Source organism: Pteronotus mesoamericanus, unplaced genomic scaffold (assembly GCF_021234165.1).
Source record: "Pteronotus mesoamericanus isolate MK-2021 breed Mesoamerican mustached bat unplaced genomic scaffold, CSHL_Meso_final contig_75, whole genome shotgun sequence".
NCBI lineage: Eukaryota > Metazoa > Chordata > Mammalia > Chiroptera > Mormoopidae > Pteronotus > Pteronotus mesoamericanus.
In genome coordinates, this window is record NW_026555249.1 from 6933129 (window position 1) to 6956503 (window position 23375).

A 23375-nucleotide genomic window follows, 5' to 3' on the forward strand; every position below is an offset into this window, starting at 1 on the left:
CTACAAGCCAAGGCAAAAGTTTTGTTCAGATTTTTTTTCTGAGGCAGGAAACCAGTATGTTGAGCACAAAATATGGTATGGCTCACATTTTAAGTCTCGTTCTGGTGCTGTGATAAGAGAAGGCTATAGGAGACTAGAGTGGTAACATTCAAGGCACTAAGAAATGATCAGAACCATGACCTGTGTGGCTCAGTTGGTTGAGTGTTGTTTGAAAGGCCGCCGGTTCGATTCCCAGTCAGGGCACATGCCTGGGTTGCAGGTTTTGTCCCCAGTCAAGGTGTCTACGAGGGGCAACCAATGGATGTTTCTCTCACACATCAAAGTTTCTCTCACTCTCTTTCTCCCTCTCTTCCCCTTCTCTAAAAATAAATAAATAAATTCTTTGGCGAGGGCGGGGAAAGAAGAAGGAAATTAATCATGCTTGGACCCTGGTCAGTGTGGTTTAGTTGGTTGGAGCATCATCCCATAAACAAAAGGTCATGGGTTCACTTCCTAGTCAGGGCACATGCCTGGGTTGTGGGCAGGTCTCAAGTAGGGGGCATGGGAGAAGCAGCCACACATTGATGTTTCTCTCCCTCTTTCTCCCTCCCTTCCCCTCTCTAAATAAATAAAGTCTTTAAAAAATAAATAAGTATATAAAATACAAAGTATAGTATAGTAAATACATAAACCATATCATTATCAAGTATTACATACTGTGCATAATTGTATGAGCTCTACTTACATACAGCCGGCAACGCAGTAGGTCTGTTCACACCAACACCACCGCAAACACGTGAGCAACCTGTTTCATGTTGACATTTACGACTGTGTCACTGATAGGAGATTATCACCCCATTATAATCTATGGAACCTTGACTGTGTTTGCAGTCTGTCTTGGAAACATTATGTGGCGCATGACTGGGGATGGTGGTGTTTGGTTTTGCTTTTTGCTATTGTGAATGGCTTTTTTCCCCCCAGTTTTTGCTGATACATAGATAAGCTATGGATTATTGTTAACCACTCACGTTGCACAGTTCTTACTATTTCTAATAGTTTTCAAGGGCTTCACTTGGATTTTTAGGATAGAAAAATTTCAAATGCCAAGGGGGTACTATTGCTTTCCTTTCTAATAGCGTGCGATCGACCGCACTGGCCTGAGCGTCTAGGGCCGCGGTAAAGGGTAACGCGGAAAGCAGATGTCTTTGTCGTTCCTTTATACTGACCATCACTTTTTTTTCCCCCTAGATCTCTCTACCTTAATTAGAAGATGCCCCAGTCTTGTCCACCTAGACTTAAGGTATTTTTTCATTTATTTATTTTAGGAAAAAAAGTAGAAAATCATGATTACCCCTTGAACGAGGAAAGGGTCCTCACGGGTTGAAGTGAAGGACTCGGCAGCAGGCGGTTCCTCCCTCTGAGCTGGAAAGGATGGCAGGTTCTGAACCTTCTCTTCTGCTCTGTTCCAGTGACAGCGTCATGCTGAACCACGACTGCTTTCCAGAGTTTCACCAGCTCGCCTACCTCCAACACCTGTCGCTCAGTCGCTGCTATGATATCATACCTGAAACTTTACTGTACGTATTCCTGGTTTTTTTAAAGCTGGTAGAAGGCAGGGATCACAAGAGATGTCACCGGGTGTTAAATCCTCTCGTATGAATGGCAGGTGTTTAAATGTTAAACGTCGATATTAGTGTACCACTGGCTGCTTAGGAAAGACCAGCAAGACAGAAAAACCAAGGCAACATGTTTTGCTTTTTTAAAATGCCTGGTGACAGGGAGTGGGCTGAAACTAAGCAGCTCCCTTTCCCTGGTTCTCTGAGAGCAGGCGGCAGTATTTGCGTACTACACTGGCGTCAGCGGCGGGCTTGCCGCAGAGCAAGGTGGCCTTCACATCCAGGGAGCTCGGGGCGTGATTGGAGCTGCAGACCCGGGGTGGTGTTTTATGTGTATTTCCCCCCCCCCAAAGTGTTCAGATCAACACCTGATTCCAAAAGCCTTTATCTGGGCTCAGAGGAAAATTTCCGTAATTGCCTAATGACGTCTGTCCTGGATGGTCCAGGAATCAGAAGAATGGAAATATTTAAGTGGTGAATATTGTAAGAGTCTGATGCTCTCTTTGAACAAGGGGGAAACTGAGATCCAAAGGAAGAAAGTAGCTTAACCTAAAGCTGTGTGGCGAGTTGATGGCTAAGCTGGGTCTGTAGCCATGGTCTCCCGGACAGATGCCACATGGTCTGTGTCCAGTCAGGTGGCTTTTGCAAGGGCTTGTTTTATACTGGTGGCTCAGCCCCTTCCATGCAGCCAAGGGAGTACAAAGGAAAAGGGAAGCTGGTCCGTCTTTGTTAGGAAGTGCTGTACCCAAGTCACCCTGGGGATAATATTATCTCTTGATTTATTCTTTTGTTGTTATTTTTATCCTTCCCTAATGACACTGATTTTTAAAAAGGTTCCCTTTCATCCCAAAGGACTGGATAAGTCTTTCTCATATCACATGTAAATGTAGAGCAGATTTATTGAAAACCACAGGAAGCCAGTGTCTTGGACTTGGACAGTGGTCCTTTCTCACTCCAGCCAGCGAGCCTCGCATGAGGCCGCTGACCTCATGTAGCTCTCTGTCCAAATAAAAGTAATTAAGCTTCTGGCTTCTACCCAAGATGGGTGGTAATTTGAACAAAGAGTTTATATAGTCCTCAGATTACTGGTTTGGACCTTGTAGGGGAGTTTCCAGAGTGAATGAATAAATCTGATACTTCATCTACACAGGGTTAACTAGTAGAATTCGGGAGTCCAATATTTTTAATTACTTACTTCAATTAATCGTGGGGCTCAGGGCCTGAGCTGGCATCTCATTTGGAAAAGCATTGCCTATACGGGAAGCCAGTATTTACTTCCACGGCTCTTAGATGTTAGGGTCTACATTCATATACATTGGGACTCTTACTAGGATCTCCTGGCCCTTCTAGCACCCAGAACGCCCGAGAGTATCCATCTAGTGTCTCCCCAAAAAGGTTTCGCGGTCATTGGTTCTCTCGGTCCTTGCCGCCCGGGCTCCCGCGTCATCGCCTGCGCAGCCCCCTAGGGAACGCAGAGATGGTTCTTTTTTGGTTGCTTTTCTCCAGAGAATCCGTGCATGTCTGTTATTTTTGCTCTTTCTCTGCAGAGAGAAGGAAGCTAGGCAGGTGATCCCCCCACGCTCCTGCTTGAGCGGAGCCTAAGGGGAGGCCGTGAGCCCTCGCATTTCGTTGTTTTTATCCGGTGGGGTGACACCACTTGCTGGTGACACCTGCTGGCTACACAGAGGGAAGAACCGTCTACACCATCTACACGGAGGGTGAAGGGCATGAGTCCAAAGTCACACCTGCGTGTGAAGCCCCACTGCGTTGTTCTGACTTATTCATCTAAATCTTATATCGAAATAAGAGAAACAGGGGCATCCATTTAATTTGAACAAAGAGTTTATATAGTCCTCAGATTACTGGTTTGGACCTTGTAGGGTTTCTAAGTCAGACCACCAGAACAGAGAACAGGAAGAAGAAAAAAAGATGCCATCCTTGAACTTGAAGGTGAAGAGTATGTTTCTTTAGGCACACAGGCTTACCTCCTGCAGCCAGGAAGATGAGTTTGCCAGTACTCTATCCTTAAAAGTTTCTCAAGAGAAAATGTCTTTCCCTCCAGCCTGAGCCCTTCCCAGCAGTTTGAATGCACAGTGACTATCCTGGGACCCTCCGCAGTAATTTCCAGGGAGCTATTATATGCCAAAGAACTTTTATTTCTTATCACGGAAGTGGGGAAGTAAAATGTGAGTGTCTTCCTTCTGTGATGATAATGCTTTAAAATGCTTGGAAAACTGTAGATTTTCTTCCTCAAGACCTGCTTTCATTGTGTTTATTCCATTATTCCTTAATTGGCCTGATTCCCTACATCTAAATTTTCTTCTAACTATTCTGTATTTCTCATTGAGGAAACTCAAACTGGAGGTAGTAAACTGATCTGCGATTACACAAGGCTAAATAAAAACTCTTGTGGTAGGAGAGCTTTGTAGTGGAGAGATTTAAGGTTTTATAAGGAAAACAGGATTCTGTAGCTGAGGTAATGCGTAAGCCCCTGAAAGCTTTTTCATAAGCCCACGTGTCTTTTGTTTATTTACTAAAACCAACCAAAAATCCTGGAGACATTCTTAATGTTATGTTCTACTTATACTAGACATAGTGGCTCTATAGTATTCATTTCTATTTACTATTGCTTAGTTTGCTTTTCAGTCTCTTCCGTTATATTTTTAAAGAGATGCTTATAAATGTGTAGGTGATACCCACACTGAGGCTTTTTTTTTTTTTAATCTCCTTAAAAATCTAAAGCCTTTCTGGTTTTTCGGCTTAGGAATGGCCCTTCGTCCTTGATTACATCTTATACAGCTCACTCCCCCTCCCCTAGGACACCGAGTGCTCCTAAGAGTCTGGTCCAGTTTCCTTCCTCACCAAGCTCCTTGCCAATGTGGCCCTAAGGACGCTTCCTCCTCTGCCCTTGGCTATATCTCTCCTTCTCCCACCTGTAGTTTCTTCTTTTAACTACCGTCCACTGCAGAATGACTTATAATCTGGCTAATTTGCATATCCCAGAACCAAACTCCACTGGTGTTACAAAGTTCTTTTATACCCAGATTCCACACACCCGGGATGGGGTGAGATTGCTGCATTCTTTAGTGATAAATATAACCGTCTGTGTGTGGTGACCCTTCTTTATACTCCTGTTTCTATGTTCCAGAGATTAGTTTAAGAACAACAGTTTGTTCCTTTTGCTTCTCTTTTAGGTCTATTGTAACCACCATATCTTATTGTTCACTTATGAGCACCAGGCATGTTTATTTTATTTGCATAGTACTTGTAGTTTCTAACTCCCCTTTGTGTTTTATTTAGCTAACATGCATTAAATTTCTTTGGTGTTTAAGACACCTTGCTGAATGCAGGATAAATACACTCAGAGGAGTGGTGGAAAGACCAGACGAGCAGGCGCGGCATGGAGGCTCTTAAGACAAACTGAACAGTCTGAGGTCCATAAATACGAGGGAAGCACCAAAGGTTTTGGAGGAGGGGAGTGACGTAGTCTGAGGCAGGCTTTCCGAAGACGCCTTGGACATTGGTATTTAGACTGGGCTGGAAGGAAGAAAAATTGAAGGCAAGGTGACAGTTATTCTAAGACAGGTTTGTCTTTGACGTAACTACTAGTACTGTGAAAAGATAAAACATGCTTCTAACTCTAGGTCATTGATATGTCCATGGATTTGCAGTGGGATTTTATTGAAATGCCAAACCAAATATTCACTCTCTGAGACTTTGTACTGTGTGTCCCAATCCAGAGCAAATACAGATCAGAGAGATGAAATTTCTAAGCACACAGATCAGAGTTAAGAAGCAAGAATCGTTACCAGAAAGTATTTACTTTGGGTAAACGAGCTCCCCTTTTTTTATGAGCCAAAATTTCACGGTTGACAGAGTTACATTCCAGTGAACACCTAAGAAGATCAGCTCATGTGTGATGGAAAGAGATGACAGTATATAGAGAGGTAGATGGCTTCTGGGTCCCCGGAAGCTGGGCCTCCCCTGCACCCAACTACGTAGCCCGCAGGTGCACTGTCTTGGTGAAGTCACCCTTAGGGTTCATCACATGTAATGGGCGTGTGGACTATTAGCCGTTATTAAGAAGTTGCCAACCCTGCCGACATCTTTTGAGATGAGGAGCCTAAGATCGAGTCCATATCCTTTAATTGCACATAACCTTTGGTGATTTCCAGCTGATGCCACAGTAAAACCTGTACTTCTACCATGACCAGCTTGCCAGCTGGTCCTCACCGCACAGTACCACCTTCCAGTACAAATCAAGAATGGAGATTAAAAATCAGTTCGCACTTTAGAGAGTATGATGCAAATTATCAAACTTGGGTCACGTAACTCTAGTGGAGCGGTTTCCATAGAAATTGCCGCTCTGAAAGTCTCTCTCTTCCTTTCCAGTGAACTTGGAGAAATCCCCACACTGAAAACACTACAAGTGTTTGGAATCGTGCCAGACGCTACCCTTCCGCTGTTAAAAGAAGCCCTTCCTCACATCCAGATTAACGGTTCCCATTTTACCACCATTGCCAGGCCTACCGTTGGCACCAAAAGCCACCCGGAGATATGGGGCATCCGGTGCCGACTGACGCTGCAGAAGCCCAGTTGTCTGTGAAGGATACGTTGCAAAATGGCGTCTCCTTTCTGCATGGGATCAGGGAAAATACATGGGAGCCCGATTGCTGGAGCACTCAGCTGTTTTTATTCTTGGTTTTCCCTCCGCCTTCATTCTACAAGTACACTAGAGAAGCGTTTGCGAGAGAAAACGAAGCATTTCTGTTTTCTTAATGACTGTACAAGCTTCCGTCACCCCCATGCTCCTGAGGATCTAGCCGGGGGCCTTAGAAACGTCAGCGTGAGCCAGTAGTCTTGAGATCCCTCCAGAGCCAGATCTGAGTCATCTCTGCCAAGTGCCCTTCTTATTAATCTGTTTAGAAATAAGCTTAAAAAGCAGCAGTAAGCACATCGTTTGCTTGATTTCTATGGTACCTTAACTTTATTTAATTTTCCAATGTCGCTTTCTGAGACATAGACTGGAAGAATGACAAGCTATTCATATTGGGAACTGAACACAAAGAATCTTAGGATAGTCTAATTGAGGCAATCAGTCTGGGGATAGAAAAAGAAAAACACGTGTCAAACCTGCCTTTGGATTTGCAGTTCGGTTCAAGAAAACAAACAGTCCTGGGTCATTCACCTTCAAACCTAAATTTCAAAAAACCAACCAACCGGAGATACAGAATCTGAAGGGTCGGGGGGCAGTTTTCTGCGGCAGGTCAAGCTGACTGTGCCCTAATGCACATTAATGAAGTGCCCTTTAATGTACTGTGCTCCCAGAGTACTAACGTAGCTGAGGAGGTAAGATTGTGTTCTACCAACTTTATAATCAAATGGTGTTAATGTGGGTTCTTTAGCTTTTAAAATGCCTTGCTTTGTTTTAGAAAGGTGGTAGGAACCAGTCTGTATTGCAGTGTTGGAGGGAATGCTGAAGTTGCCTGCGATTTGCCTTTATTGCTGAGGTTCTTGAAGTTATTTTTCTATTACTCTGGAATCAAGTCTTTCAAATTGTCTTTTTTTTTTTTTTTTTTTTTAGTGTTTCCCTCGGTCTCCGTTTTAAACTACCCACTTTATAAGGTTACTGGACCTAACGCTCCTTAGGAGGCATTGCATGCTCCTCTCAGTCAGAAAGATATCCACTAGAAGCAGGTGTGTGTCACGTGGTGTCAGAGCAGTAAGCTCAACTTGCACCTGCAGGAAAGTTAAGACTCAGGTGTTGAACCTTTTTATAGCATCAGTGATGATTTTTTTTTTTAACGATACATAGAAGCAAATGGCTTAAATTCTACTTACAAAACGACCAAACACAATTTGTTACTTAAATTGATGATCTCCCCATATGTTCAAAATGGAAAAGAAGAGCCAAACAAAACCCATCGTTTCTAATAACATTGGTTTTTTAAATCAGATTTTTCAAACGTTAAAAAGAGTGGCAAGAAGTACCCTTATCTGCCTAAATCTGAGGAAGACCATTTTAAAATAGTTATACCAGAAATGATTATGTTTCAATTTTGTGGTGTTTAAAAGGTGCTAAATACTACTTGAGATTATTGTTTACAGATTAGTGACAAGGGCTGGGGACAGGATCGGTTGGACTCCAACTTCCAGGTGCCCTCAGACATGTACTTCCAAACTCAAGACCAGCCAAAAGCTATTTTGCTAACATTTCAGAGTAATCTGTATTTTTGTATGTGATTTCTACTTTTATAAACTTGTTTTAAAATAAAACACAATTTTATAAAAATGAGTACTTCTGCTCTGTTGTATTTCTTTTTTCTTTCTCCTCCTCGAGTGCTGTAGTTAAGATTGGCGGGCATTTGGTGGGGGTGCCATGTGTCTCGGCCCCCTAAGGGAGGAAGGCCCTTCAAAATGATCCCGAGCCCCAGCGTGGCCGTGTTGCCCCATCTAAGTCATAGGATTCTTCTCAAATTAAAATGATAGTTTGTAATACCTCCTACCAAGGTGCTAAATACAGGCTTATTTATCTTTAAAGTGCTTTAAAAATAGCATTTATAAAACTTAGGAAATCTGAGCAATTGATGGGGTTAGTGAAGTGCTATCAAGAAAAGTCAGCTACTAGCACTTGTTAAATTGCAGACTTGACTCCATCAGCTTATACAGTGTATTTTATTCTCATTAGGAAACTGAATCGTTCACCCTGTACCCAGAAGTCTCCCAGGAATTCAGTTCCTTTTTAGCCCACCTGTTCAGATAGGAGGGTGATTCTTGAGTTTTACCATTTTTATAATTTCTTTTTTCTCATCGTCACTACTATGCTTCCTTTTCTGTTTTTAATTATGAAAAGCATTAAATAAATGCAAAAAGCAGCGAATATGGTGGATCTCATTATCCACTTGCAACAATCGTTAATTAACTCACAGCCAGTCTCCATGATCTCATGAATCCCTTCCGCAAGCGCCCCTGACACATTATTTTGAAGTAAAACCCAGATCTATGACTTCCTAAGTATTTCAGTACATACCTCCAAGAATAAAAGATTCTCCTGGGTTAATTCTGAAACATTAAATGTCAAGTTGTTTCAAGTGTTTTCTTACATGGGTTTGTTTTGATCAGGTTCCAGCCATGGTCCACATGCATTGACGGACATTCTCTCTTGTTAAATGAAGGCTTAATTGGCCTAAACATTATATTAGTTTCAGTTGTACAACATAATGATCACAGTAAGACTAGTTAACATTTGTCACCATACTTAAGGGTTTTTTGATGAGAACTTTTGAAATCTGCTCTTAGAAACACTCACATAGGCAGTACAGTATTATTAACCAGAGTGGCCCTACTGTACACAACATCCCCATGACTTGTAGCTGCAAGTTTATAGCTTTCGACTCGTTATACATTCTACCCACCCACCCCCACGCCCCAAGCCTCTGGCAATCACCAATCTGTTGTCTGCGCTGAGCTTGGGATTTTTGTTTTAAAAGATCCTACATATAAGTGGGGTGATGACATGGTGTTTGGGGTTTATTTTGACCATTTCATTAGCATAATGCCCTCAAGGTCCATCCATGTCATTGCAAATGGTAAGATTTTATTTTTTATGGCAGAATAATATTCCCACTTCTGTCTCTGTGTGTATACACAACAGGAACACTGACCTGAAAAGATATGCACCCCGTGTTCATTGTAGCATCATTTACCATAACCAAGATACGGCAACAACTTATGGTAAATGTCCATTGATGGATGAATGGATAAACAAAAGGTGGTATAAGTATCCTCTACCCATTTTTAATTTTTTTTAAAGATTTTTTTTAGAGAGGAAGAAAGAGAAGGAAAGAAACATCAATGTGTGGTTGCCTCTCCTGTACCCCTTACTGGGGACCTGGCCTGCAACCCAGACCTGTGCCCTGACAGTGAATCAAACCAGTGACTTTTTGGATCACAGGCTGGCACTCAATCCACTGAGCCACACCAGCCAGGGCTACCCATTTTTTAACTGGATTTTTTTTTTTTTTTTTTTTTTTGCTATTGAATTGTATTTCTCCACATATTTTGCATATTAACCCCTTATCAGATATGTGATTTGCAAATATTTTCTCCTATTCAGAAGGCTGCCTTTTCATTCTGTAGATGGTTTCCTTTGTTGTGCAGAAGTTTGTTAGTTTGATGTAGTCCCACTTGTTTTTTCTTTTGTTTACTTTGTTTTTGGTGTCAAACTCAAAAAACATCCTCACCATGACAGATGTTAAGGAATTTGACTTTTTTTTTTAGGAGTTTTATGGTTTCAGGTCTAACATTCAAGTCTTTTTAATTTGTTTTAATTTTTGTGTGTAAGATTGTAGTCCAGTTTCTTTTGCATGTTCTAATTTCCCCAACAGCATTTATCAAAGGCTGTCCTTTCACTATTGTATATTCTTGGCAACTTTCTCATAAATTAATTGATCATATCATATGCACATGGGTTTATTTCTGGGCTCCCTATTCTGTTCACACTGATCTATGTGTCTGTTTTGCCAATACCTTACTGTTTTTATTACTCGAGTGTTGTAATATAGTTTGAAATCAGGGAGCATGATGTCTCCAGCTGTTCTTTCTCAAGATTTTGTATCCTGCAACTTTACTAAACCCATTTATTCTAACAGTTTTTTAGTGAGGTCTCTGAGGCTTTTTAAATGTCACCTACAAATAGTGAGTTTTACTTCTTCCTTTCCAATTTGAATGCCTTTTCTTTTTCTTACCTAACTGCTCTAGCTACAACTGATTGACATTCTCAACTCTAATCTTTGAGTTCCCCTCCCTTTCTTTTTTCTTGCAATTTATTGCAGAAACTACGTTCTTTGCTCCACGTTCTGTGTTCTGGATTTTGCTGACATAATCCCTGGAGTGACACTTAGCAGGTTAATCTGGCTCCTATTTCCAAAAATTGGCAATTAGATCTAGCAGCAAACAGCTCTAGATCAAGGATGATTTTGCACCCCAGGAGACATTTTTAATACCTGAAGACATTTTTGGTTGTCAAAGGTGGAGAGGTGTTATTGGCATCTAGTGGGTAGAGGCTAAAGACGCTGGTAACCGTCCTACAATAAACAGGACAGCTTCCCACAACAAAGATGGATCTGACCCAAAATGTCAGTGGTGCAGCACTGAGAAACCCTGATCTACAGACTTACCAAGTTCTTCTTTTCTTTTTTAAGGAGAAGATACTTAATAGGTAATATTATATTCTTCCATGAAGAGACATAACATGTGTCTCTGGCCCTCGATTCCTCCTGCTATACCCTAGCCACAAGCTGCAGTGATGAGGGACACTCTGACCAAGTGCAAAATCTTTATCTCTGAATAAAGTGACAACACCTTCTATCCTGGTGAACTTAACTGCAATCGCACATTTACTCAGGAGCTACAAGGCAGAGGATACTGCATTTTGAATAATCACACAGGAGAAGGTACAGAGCACGTAAGGACAGGTACCAGTTTTGAAGACGTGGGAAACTAGAACCCCTTTCCACTGGATACCCTGATCCTGAACAAGCAAAAAGGCAACCCCCTCTTCTATTACCACTGCTCTCCCATGATTTGATTTACTGGGACCATAAATACAAACACATAATGGGGCATCAAAAATAATATGTCAAAATTATCTGAAGAGTCTCTACAGCTACAAGGTAATATAAGCACTTTATTCCCTGATTATATAACAAACCAAATTCTGTCAGAGATTAGCAGTGAATGAAGTCAGGAGGGCAAAGAATAATACCTAGCAGTGGGGAAAAGGCTTTTGAAACATAACATTTTAGGAAAACCAGGTTTTCAAATAATGACCCTGTAAGAGTTAATAAATGACACAAAAAAGGAGAGATAATAACAGCTTAATTTTATTCACATTTTGTTGCCATTAGAAGTTAATTCATAAAAACATTTTTGCTATTCCAACATCCTTTGCCTCTCAGCATCTCTTACAAATAAATCCCCACTACACAGTAGAAATACTAGTAGTTATATTGCAAATGGAGCACATTAAACATTTTTTAAACCTTTACAATATGGCTTATGAACAATTTTACACAGAAGTTACCTATTAATATGTTACATATTAACAGATCTATAATACCATATGAACAATCAGATTTCCTTGATATTGAAGATGGAGTTGGCATTTTTGTCAAGAAGGCATTTTAAACCTAGTAGGGGAGTTTCTGTAGTGCGCAATTTCACTTTATAAAGTAAGTCTCAAGTATATTATTTTTAAATCAAACCAGAAACTAGAACTAGTTCTGGGAAAAACACTAATTTTTACTGTATGCATCATGTAAACTCTTTGCTAATGAATGTCTATACAGATACATTTAACTGAAGAAAAACAGATTCTTGTTCTGGATATACATCAAAAACTAGATTACTTTTGTGTAGTAACATTTATATAGAAAATTTGAGAGGAACATGTTAAATGCTAGCAAAACTAAGAGCACTCAATTTGATTATACATCCTAGCTTTTATAGAATTTACTTCTGAGCTCACTTGACTCATATTCTAGCAGGATGGTGTCTGTCTCATTCATCAATGTACATCCAGCAATTGATCCAGTGCATGGCACAGAATGGATATTCAATATATTAATATTTCAATGACTGAATAAAAGTTCTTAAATAGCAAGTGAAAAAATATAACTTTAAGTGGCACATGACTACCAATGGTCTGATGATGCAGCAACAGGTGCCTTTTGTGAAAATTCTAGGATTACATATAAGTAGATCAAGAATTAGATAAAAATAATGTCCTCCAAAAACAAAGAAACTCTCATGGAGGAGCAGGCAGAGAAAAACCGTAAGATTTTATCCTCCAAAGCTAATGTGTGAAACTTGGAATATGAGCTAGTTGAAAACTACCATGATATTAAAAATAGATAATACTTTTTAAAAGTTTGACCAAACTCCAAGTGGAGTATGTCTAATCAGTGCATCCTTTTAGTCTTTGAATCCATGTTAAGAGTTTTAAATAAAACTTGTCTATGATCTAAAATAGCTATGGCATAATGACATATTTGTAACAGCATCCTGATTTCATCCAGTTATATGTACTTCAATTAACCCGGCATTGTCAAAATTAACCTGCAAGTCAAATAAAACTATAAATTTCAAAAATGATTGTTTGAACTTCTTAAATCGGTAGTCATACTAGCCTCGGTGTGTTCTGAAATTAGAAAATTTGTAGCACATATAAAACACATGTACCTATTTCAATTAGGTCAATGTCAGGACTTATCAAAATTCTCCATCATCAAAAGTTTTTTTAAATCTTGATTTTTAGGTGCTATAAAAAATATACACTAGTCAAATGATTTGTGTTGGTTCTGACCAATTTCACAAAGTTAGGAGAAAAGGGGAGGAAATAAAAGTTGTACAGTTAAATTACAAATCCTAGACATTTAATCCTTTATTTGAACTTATCTCTCTAAATCTAGAAAGGTATCAGCACTCTTGGATACCAATCATAAGTAATATAGAAATTTCACTGGTGTCAATTCTAAACAGTTCAGTCCACCCATCTCCTTCCCCAGTGAACACCTTCTCCGTCAGACTCCAACAGAAGGATAATACAAATCTCAGTTTCTTAGTCACCTTTGCGCCCAGGGCCACCCAGTCTCAACAACAACCAAAAAATGTGGCTTTATGACCAGTAGTCTGTTTCTGCAGTTAAAGTAATTTTCTGGTAATCAAATTTGTCACTGGAGGGATCCTTCACTGTTCTAGAAGCACAGTTCGAAGCTCGTCTTCTTTATTGATCATCATTGAAGCAATCGCTCCATCATTAAACTCAAAAGAAGTTCCTCCATCCACAACCATACAGGCATCCCAACAACGAGAACGGACACAAACCCTAAGCAGAAAGCAATATCTCATTAAATAAGTTCCTTTCAAAGCCTGAATTTTTATTCTAAAGTGTCAGATGTGGAAGGGAAAAGAGGTGAATCCTACTCTGAAGGTTTACTGCTTCACAATTTAAGTTTTATATAAATGTTTATCCTGCTTTTATTCCACAACATATGAAAAAAGTTGCTTTTCAGTCAGTTTCTTTTAAAATGATAATTTGATCTTACTGTATTCTAAATGCATTACAAAAAAATCCACATCACCCAATTAAGTAACTATGCCCCTTCTATTTTTCTAAATTTTAGTTTCTCTAAAATGGCACATTAGGTTTGAAAGAAAACATTTTAGCCAGGTTAGCATGACATCTCATTAGTTCCACAGGTTCTCCTCCCACCAGCATTAGTGTCAACGAAATTGAATACTTTTAAAATTAAGTGTGCTCTGTAATTACAAGGAATGAAACCATCAGCCTTTGGAAGCTTACTTTGAGGTGAAACAACGTTGGCGGCTGCTTGAGAAAACTCTGTTTGCTATTGGTTCTCGAATACTGAAAAGTATTTTTGGTTCTTCTGGACTATAAAGCAGTGATTCATTATATTCGTTTGTTACTGTGAAGAAAGGAAAACAAATATTAGCACATTTAATAATAGATGGCCACTTGAAAAGTACAAAATGAAACATGAATGCTATCCCCAACTTAAAAACAGTCTGTTCCAAAGGTCTGTTTGGTATCAAGTACCTTGGAACTCACTTCCATTTAAAAAATAAAAAATCTTATAAATCAGGATTAAGTTCCAACATTAATCCACAGGAGCCTACATCACTCACAATACAGAAGAAATAGGCACATTTTGGGGAAAAAAAATAATTCAAAGGTAGTAACAAACAAAATCCGGGGAACTACTTTATGGCACTCAAAAATGGAATCTGAGTTGCCATGGACCCCTGTCCTGTCAAAGAGTACATCAGTATAATTATAAATTAACAGATTTGATACAACCTGCAACCTCAAACAATGACAGGCAACAAGACTTCACTACTGAAAATGCCATTATTCAAGGTAGCTTTAGAGATCATTGGGAGCTGCTTTCTCTTTAACCAAGAAGCACAGGAGATGAGACTTGGGAGACAAAGCACAAGCTGGTTCTAGTCAACTGTACTTGAAACAATGCCTGAAAGAACACTTAGTTGAGTTGCACACTAAAAGACATTATAAGACCGTCAGATAATCTACCTTAGTTTCCAAAGCTTTATTTGAATTATTGGGTTCTTTTTTAAAAATCTAATTCATTTTCAAAAACAAGACTTTACCTCTCTGGGAACCTCTCTGGGAAGACACACAAAGGATGTGCTAGCTCAAGACAGTGCTCCCAGGAGCATGGCGCACCTGCAGCTCTAGCACTCACCACGGCTTCTGAAGACAGTCAAGTCTTCAAAGGAACAACATTTGTTCAGCGAAGCCATTTGTTTATTAAGGGGAAAAATCAATCACTTTCTTTACTATGTACCCTTGAATTAATTTACAAACCTGATATAAATTTCAGCTGGTCTATATACATTATGTTTTAAGTAAATTACATAATGAAGACTCAATTACCATGAGTGCCTAATTTTCCCTTCTTTCATATAGATTTAATGCTAATACTACTTCATAATCCATGATTAAAACACTCTTGTAGGTCTCAAACTGAGAGGAAGAGAACAGAGTACCTTTTAGAGAAATTAAGGAACTTCAGAAATTTAGACCTGTTTTCAAACTCTTTTAAAGGCAAACCATCACCCCAATAAAGGCATTCTTGTGTAGAAATCCAAATATACAGATATATGAATTGACACTGTTAAAACACTGCATTAAGTATTTCTAAATTACTGCAAAATCCTTTTGAAAACAACCAACAAGAATGAAATTATTCTGGTAAGCCTCAAATTTAAGTGTTTGTATTTATAGATGGATGACAGTTTTAACCTTAACATGGGTTGACCACTTTGTGTCTACATTTTATTTTGGTTGCCTCTCTGAACAAATCCTTACAAAGGTAGGCAGATGCAACCATAAGCAAGTTACGGTTTTTTGCTGGTTTTTAAAAAAATAAAACCTTCATATGAAGGATGCTCTTCAATTTAACAAAGACAGTAAGAAAAGCTTTAGTTTGAGGTCTGCACAGCAAGGATCCTGGTAGTGAGTGGACTTTAGTGTGTTAAAATTTCATATGCAAATCAAATGAATGTGTTTTCAGAATTTAAGAATTTAAAATTTTTTTTTTTAATAAAATGTAAAGAACAAATTTGAAGACTCCCCATGTACCAGTGACTTACTTTTCCTCCCTGGTTTCACAGCAGAGGAAGTAGAAGAATGGAGAATCCCACACAGCCTTGACCATAGTTTCACAGTGAGTCCCTGCTTGGTCTGGGACTGGAACCCAGATGTTCAAATTCCCTGATCAGTATCCTTTCTCCCAACAGGACTAGTTACTCTGAAGTAATTGGGAAGGAGTAGGTAGGAGAAGGTCAAACAGAACATTTTAGTGAACGCAATCATAAAGCATTCACAGCTCAGTGAATTTCTCTTCATTCAGAGTATATTAACCACACACTGAATTTAGGTGTGCATTTTCCATTTGCCAGATACATATTTTTCTATATTTTCCTCCCCAGCATATATTTGCAGTTATGCTGTTTCTGACACAGAGGTTATATTTCATGAGTGACACAAACACATAACATAACATAACAAAAACTTTAAAAGCCCAGTTTTAAAGTTTTTATTGCTTTAACATATTTGAAGGGATAGTAAAAGTATGTTGGAGTAAAAACAAAAAGTACTGTCCTGTTGCTAATCAGACAAGAACATGTCACAATAACATCTTAAAATTGATACAGAACTTAAATGAAACCCTTAGCAATCTTGATTACTTGTCACTGACCTTTCTCTACCAGTTCTCTGTTCAACGGAAGACTTAAATTCCCTTGCCGTTTTGCTATTGAAAAAGGAAAGGGGGAAAATATCTTGATTAAAATGTTTCAAATAATACCTAATGTCATAAAGATATACACTATAGATAGCATATCACAATTATAATATGTAAATAGCTATTTTGGTACTCACCAATATTTAAAACATCTTCCACAGCCTGAGTTGCAACCCTGTTAATATTGAATGACCTAGAAACAAACACCACATAAATTCTTTGTTTTAATTCTAAAAACATACTAAAAATAAAAAAGGAATAATCTAATACACAAAAAACTCATAAATTATCAAGAAAAAACAACCAAAAGACAATAGCCACCTCACCCAGTTTTAAAAAGTAGGCAAAATATATGGACAAACAGTTCACAGGTTGCTATGAAAAAATTGTTCAGTCTTACACTTAAAGCAATACAAATTAAAACAAGCATTTTTCAGATATGTAAGAATTAAAAACTGATAAATAGTATACTAGCATTAGGTATGGGAAAAGAAGTATTCTCATACATTGGAGGGATTATAGAAGTTGCAAAGAGTAATTCTGAATTCTACACTATTAAAATTTAAAATGTACATATTCAGAAAACAGGACTTTTGGTCAAGATGGAAGCATAGGTAAACATGACTCGCCTCCTTGCCCAACCACATCAATATTACAACTAAACTATAAAACACCATCACTCAGAACCAACAGAAGTCAAGTTGAATGGGAGTCTGACAACTACAGAATTAAAGAAACCACATCCACTCAGACTGGCAGTAGGGCAGACACACAGAATGGGCTGGTCCCACATCCACATGTAGTAGATAAAAATATGGGATGGACATCTCAGGAGTGAGGAGTTCCAGCCCCACACCAGGCCCCCAGCCCACGGTTCCAGTGCCAGGAAGATAGGTCCCCATAATTTCTGGCTGCAAAAACCAGTGGGGATTGAGTCAGCAGAAAAAATTTTTGGAGTCCCAAGCAGTTCCTCTTAAAAAACCCACATACACACTTACTCAAACTCACTCCTTCTGAGCTCCAGCACCAGAGTAGCAGCTTGAAAGGCACCAGTGGCATAGGGGAGAAACTTTAGTGTCTGGCATCAAGGCAAGAGCTGGGGGACAGCTTTCCCCCAGACAGATAGGCAGGCAGAGGCCACTGTCCCTTTTCTGAACCCTCCACCCACACAACCACAGAACCAGCAGGCAGGTACCATATCTGAGACTCCATCAGCCTGGCTAACACTGTTTGCCCCGTCCTGGACATCCCAAGACTCTGTCCTTCCCAACTTGCAGGCCCATCCAAACTGCTGACAGTGACTTTTCCATACAAATGGCTGGTCTTCGGTCATGTTTCACAACTTCCTCAATCCTCTCAAACAAGCAACAGTCAGCCTCAGTGAGCCCCCAGCCCCTGCACCTCTTGCTAAGTGGCGCCAGGCTGGGCAGTAGTAGCAGCCCGCCTAGGTTCAAGTGTGGCTTCACATGGGACTCTCCAAGCCCCGCACAAGTAGCAGCCATCTCAGATGGCTTTATAGCTCAGGCAGGGTGGCCCTAGGAAGAACAGAGATGGGAACTGAACTTGGTCTGCACCACCCAGGAAACCCCAGAGCCTGCGCACCCAGTGGACGGCTACAGACCACTTCGGAGCCCCACCACCCCGCCCCTGCACAGCTGATCTTCACAGACGGCGGAGCCTGATGGTCAGTGGTCACAGCCAAACCTTGCAGCTGACTGGCCTGGGGAAATCCCTCCCTTGACCTGTTAACAGCATTTAGGGCTCAACGACAAGAGGAGGGTGCACTCAGCCCACACAAAGGGTACATGTTGAGTACCCAGCTTGGGTGATAGGGGAGGCTGTGCCACTGGACCCTGCGGGACACCTACTACATTAGGCCACACAACTGAGACAGGAGTCACAGCAGCTCTGCCTAATACATAGAAACAAACACAGGGAGGCTGCCAAAATGAGGAGACAAAGAAACATGGCCCAAGTGAAAAAACAGATCAGAACTCCAGAACAGCTAAACAAAATGGAGATAAGCAATCCATCAGAGGCAGAGTTCAAAACACTGGTTATAAGGATGCTCAAGGAACTTAGTGAGGACCTCAATAGCATCAAAAAGATCCGGTCAGAAATGAAGGATACACTAATTAAAATAAACTACAATTTACAGGGAAACAAAAATAGAATGAATAAAGATGAGAATCAAATCAATGATTTGGTACATAGGAAGAAAAAAAACAAGCCATCAGAAAAAGAAGAAGAAAAAAGAACCCAAGAAAATGAGGACAGGGTAGGCAGCCTCTGGGACAACTTCAAGAAGTCCAACATTTGCATCACAGAGGTGCCAGAAGGAGAAGAGAAAGAGCAAGAAACTGAAAATCTATTTGAAAAAATAAGGAAAGAAAATTTCCCTAATTTGGTGAAGGAAATAGACATGCAAGTCCAGGAAGCACAGAGAGCCCCACACCAGATGGATACAAAGAGGACTACTCTAAAACACATCATAATTAAAATGCCAAAGGTTAAAAATAGAGAATCTTAAAAGTAGCAAGAAAAAAGCAGTTAGTTACTTACAGGGGAGTTCCCATAAGGCTGTCAGCTGATTTCTCAAAAGAAACTTTGCAGGCTAGAAGGGATTAGCAAGAAATATTCAAAGTCATGAAAAGCGGGGACCTACAGCCAAGACTGTTCTACCCAGCAAAGCTATAATTTAGAATTTAAGGGCAGATAAAGACCTTCCTAGACAAGAAAAAAACTAAAGGAGTTCATTATCATCAAACCATTATTATATGAAATGCTAAATGGACTTATTTAAGAAAAAGATCAAAATTATGAACAATAAAATGGCAATAAATACATATCTATCATCAACTGAATATAAAAAAACTAAGCAAACTAGAAGAACAGAGACCGAATCATGGATACAGAGAGCACTGAGATGGGAGGGGAGTGTGGAGAAATGGGTAAAGAGGTAAGGAAATTAAGAAGTACAAATAGGTAATTACCGAATAGCCACGGGGAAATAAGATACAGTATAGGAAACGGAGTAGCCAAAGAACTTATACGCATGACCCATGGGCATGAACAATGGTGTGGGGATTGCCTGAGGGAGAGGGGGTGCTGGGTGGAAGGGGGACAAGGGGAAAAATTGGAACAACTGTAATAGCATAATCAATAAAATATAATTTAAAAATGAACATATTCTTCAATCTAGCAATTTATCCTAAAATATACTTGCATATATAATACAGAAAGACATATTCAAGGATATTTACTCAAGTATTGTTTATAATAGCAAATATATGTAGCAACAGGAAGCTGGTTAAATAAATTATGGCTCCTCAGCAGAGTGCTACATATGTATTAAAGAAAACAAAATAGAAATACTGTGCTGATATAGAGACAACCTATGTTAGTTTAAAAAACCAAAGGCATTATACAATATATATGTTACTTCCCTGTTTTATTTATATTTTAAAAAAACAATTATACATATATATGGTGATTTTTGTCTGGAAATTAGTACCAGAGATATGAGATTAAAGAGAGACTAGCTTTTCACTGTATAACCTTTTGTACTATTTAACATTTTAACATGTGTAAAGTAAGTATTGCTTTAAATCATAAAATAGCTTCCTTAAAGGTGAGAAATTCTTTGCCAGTATGATGCCTTACTGAACCACTTAAAAAAAGTATGTTAACACAAACATGAATAACTTTTAAAAGTTGCTCTGTCCTAGGGGACAGATGGTTCTTAACCTGAAGCTGGTTAAGGTTTTTTGTTGTTTTTTTTTAATCTTCTAGGAAACTTAGAAGTACCCTACTGCCTCATGCTCTTCTCACACGGCGTCAGTAGACAGTCCTAATGAAAAGGAGTAACATAAGGAGTCACACAACTTTAACCTAGTTCAGTGACTCTTCACTTTTTCTGGGGCGGCGGGGGGGGGGGGGGGAGTAATAAATACCCCATATACCATTATAACCTTATATTCTTCACATTTTGAGGAATGTGAAAAAATATTTTGAACATTCTCTTAAGTGCAGATACACAAATTTTTACATTAAAAATTGGGGGTTACTTACAAACCAAATCCCCCTGCTACAAAAATCTAAAATCTGGTCCTTGCTTATTCTGTCTTCCACCATTCTGCCCCCTAATTTCACATTCTGACCACACCAAGCTCATTCTCACCTGTTTACCTTTACTCTTACTTACTATTTGGTAATAAAGCAAAATATTTTAAGTGTGCTGACTTTCTTATTGGTCACACTGTGAGACATAAAGCACATAGATCCCTACCTGGCTCAGGGCAAGAATGCAACACTGATGTTGCATAAGAATGAAAAAGTCAAATGCAAGGGAAATACATAAGTTATATTCTAATTCTTATGAATATTCACCTTATTGGAAGATACTGTTTTATAATTCTATTTTAAACCTAAAAGTTACATAAATATGAGGTATGTTTATTAGGATGCCATTGAATTAAAATATATAAAGGGCAAAAGATTTTAGTAACTATTAATGCCATTAAGATTTAACTAAAGAAAACAAAAGGCTAGGAAGACTTCCTGTAATATTCCTACATTCTTATTATTAGGAATATCACATTCCTATTACTAAAGATATTACAAACCAACCCAAACCAAGTCCTCTGAATTGGGATTAAAATAAGACTAATTTCCTTTGGTTAGAACTTGGATCTCAGGCAATTCACCCTACATTTAGAAGTGGTTTATATTCTACATCAAAGACAGGCCATATGACTAAGCAGGTGTTACAGCCAGCACAGGACATTTTTTTCTATAACCTTCACCTTTCTAAGAGTTCCAGTTTGAAATCAGATGTACCTTGTACTAAAGACAACCAAATTGCAAGACAAATTGAGTCTCACGTCTTCATCAACTTGTAAAACTTCCTTAAGAACACCTCCTCACCCTTATTTAAGTCTTCTAGGATAGAATGCATGGAGGAGGAGGACTGCGGACAGTCCTAAGAACAGAAACATACATGATCACCCAGTGTATGTAGCAAATCATGTTCCACAATGGGAAGGGGACTGAGATGATAACGCGACAACTCGGAGACCGCTGCTATGCAACACAACCCCTCACCTTAAGTCCTGTGGAAGAAGTTTTGGAAATGCAAAAATGGGACAGCTATTCCCCTGGGCACACAGGCTCCACGTATCTTCCAACCCCTTTTGCCACTGAGCCACGTGCCTGCATGTCAGCAGATGGACAGCACTCCTCAGCCTGGCTCAGAGACCTCCCACACGGGACCTGCCCGCTCTCACACCTCCTGTGGCTTGAAGGGAAGGAGCACAGTGACCTTAGGAGCTATGTTGAATAGATGGCAGAGCTGCAGGATGGAAGGCGTCTGGCTCTGTGGCTCACCACTTGGAGGACAGCCAATTAGAACACCCACTTGGACTTTACAAGAACAAAAAATAAACTTCTACTGTGCTAAGCCACTGAGATCGGGGGTCAGGACAAGATGCTTACCCTAAGTTATTACACATTTCCTCATTTCATATTCAAAGCAAGGGCTGAGAAGGTCACATAGCAAACCAAACTTTTATTTATCTATATCAAGAATCAAAAGAATAGTAAAGGAACAGGCTATCCTATCCTTTTCTTTTCAGTGATTCCTCAGCGGTACACAGTTTAGTTATCTAGAATTTAAATCCTGCTTTCACCATTTATTAGCCACACGGCTCTGGGCAAGTCAGTTAACTTCTGAGACTCTTTATACTCAATTAATAGAGTCTCCTATTTCCAGAGTATTTTGGAGAATTTAAATAATAGACTTACCCTGGGACAAAGGAAATGCTCAGAAATGGTGTTGTGAGGAGATAAATTTTTTTTTCAATTTTATTTATTTTTAGAAAGAGGGGAAGATAGGGAGAAAGACTGGGAGAGAAATAGCAATGTATGGCTGTCTCTCTCATGAGCCCCCTACTGGGGACCTGGGCCAGCAACCCAGGCATGTGCCCTGACTGGGAATCAAACCGGCGACCCTTTGGTTTGCAGGCCAGAACTCAATCCACTGAGCCACACCAGCCAGGGCAGAGATAAAAACTATTAACATATAGAAATGTACAGCTTTCCCTCAGCCCCTAGGATTTTTTTTTTCTGAAAAATCCCTCCATTTTCTGAAGAGAAAAAGGACAAAAGATGAATGTAAAGTGAAATCAATAGTGGGAGAGAGGAGAGTGGAACATGGTAGGAGTAATAAGCAAGATGCATAGGGCTGAGTAAGTGAAGAAAAGACACTGAGTAACCAAGGTGGCAGGGACAGGATTACAGTGAGTGAGAGAAAGTTCTATACCAGAGCACAGGAAACAACAGGGCAAAATTCTAATCTAAGCCATACTTCTCCAAATGCAACATCAACAGAGGTCTCAACTATAAGGTGTGTGGCGGGGTGGGGGTGGGGGGGACACTTTACAGTATAATGGCTCTTATTCTTTATGCTCCTCTCACTACTGAAAGCCTGAAAACTAAAACTATCAAAATCACACACACACACACACACACACACACACACAGAGCAGAAGTCAAAGCCCCCTGCCTTTTGCATACATAAGTATGTTTCTCAGAGACTGATTACGTTTACCTTGATAGATCTTCAGTGCAACCTAGTGACTCATCTTTCAGCTGCGTGACCTCCATTGAAAGCTGGCAGTGTAAAAAGCATTAGGTTCAGAGTCAAGCACACTTGTGCTTATGTCCAGGTTATGGTGCTTGTTGTGTGACCTCAGCCTAATTATCTATCTTGGCTAAGCCTCAATTTCTTCTTTTACAAAAGAGGGATACTGCTACTTTCTTGCAGAATTTCTATAAGGATTATAGTCAATGTATAAAAAGTACCTAGCACAGTATATTCAAAGTAACAGGGACTAAATAACTGCTAGTTTGCATTATTATCATAAAATATAAC

At 39.6% G+C, this 23375-nt stretch overlaps 2 protein-coding genes across 4 annotated transcripts in view; one reads left to right on the forward strand and one right to left on the reverse strand.

Annotated features, from left to right (window-relative positions):
• The window catches only part of SKP2 (S-phase kinase associated protein 2), a 29151-nt gene extending 21345 nt beyond the window's left edge, over positions 1–7806 (forward strand). Inside the window, exons 8-10 of one of the 2 annotated variants that reach the window (XM_054584020.1) lie at positions 1228–1279; positions 1449–1556; positions 7704–7806. In XM_054584020.1, coding sequence (XP_054439995.1) covers positions 1228–1279; positions 1449–1556; positions 7704–7806 — 263 coding nt within the window. Of the gene's footprint in view, positions 1–1227; positions 1280–1448; positions 1557–5987; positions 6202–7703 lie in introns of those variants that run through there. The other variant, XM_054584019.1, reaches the window with a different exon arrangement.
• Positions 7807–11465: 3659 nt separating this feature from the next.
• Positions 11466–23375, reverse strand: part of NADK2 (NAD kinase 2, mitochondrial) — a 43247-nt gene continuing 31337 nt past the window's right edge. For both annotated transcript variants that reach the window (XM_054583942.1, XM_054583943.1), the window contains 4 exons: positions 16582–16637; positions 16400–16453; positions 13960–14083; positions 11466–13482 (listed from right to left, as the gene is read on the reverse strand). In XM_054583942.1, the coding sequence (XP_054439917.1) occupies positions 13344–13482; positions 13960–14083; positions 16400–16453; positions 16582–16637 (373 nt within the window). In that variant the 3' untranslated portion in view covers positions 11466–13343. The remainder of the gene's footprint in view (positions 13483–13959; positions 14084–16399; positions 16454–16581; positions 16638–23375) is intronic.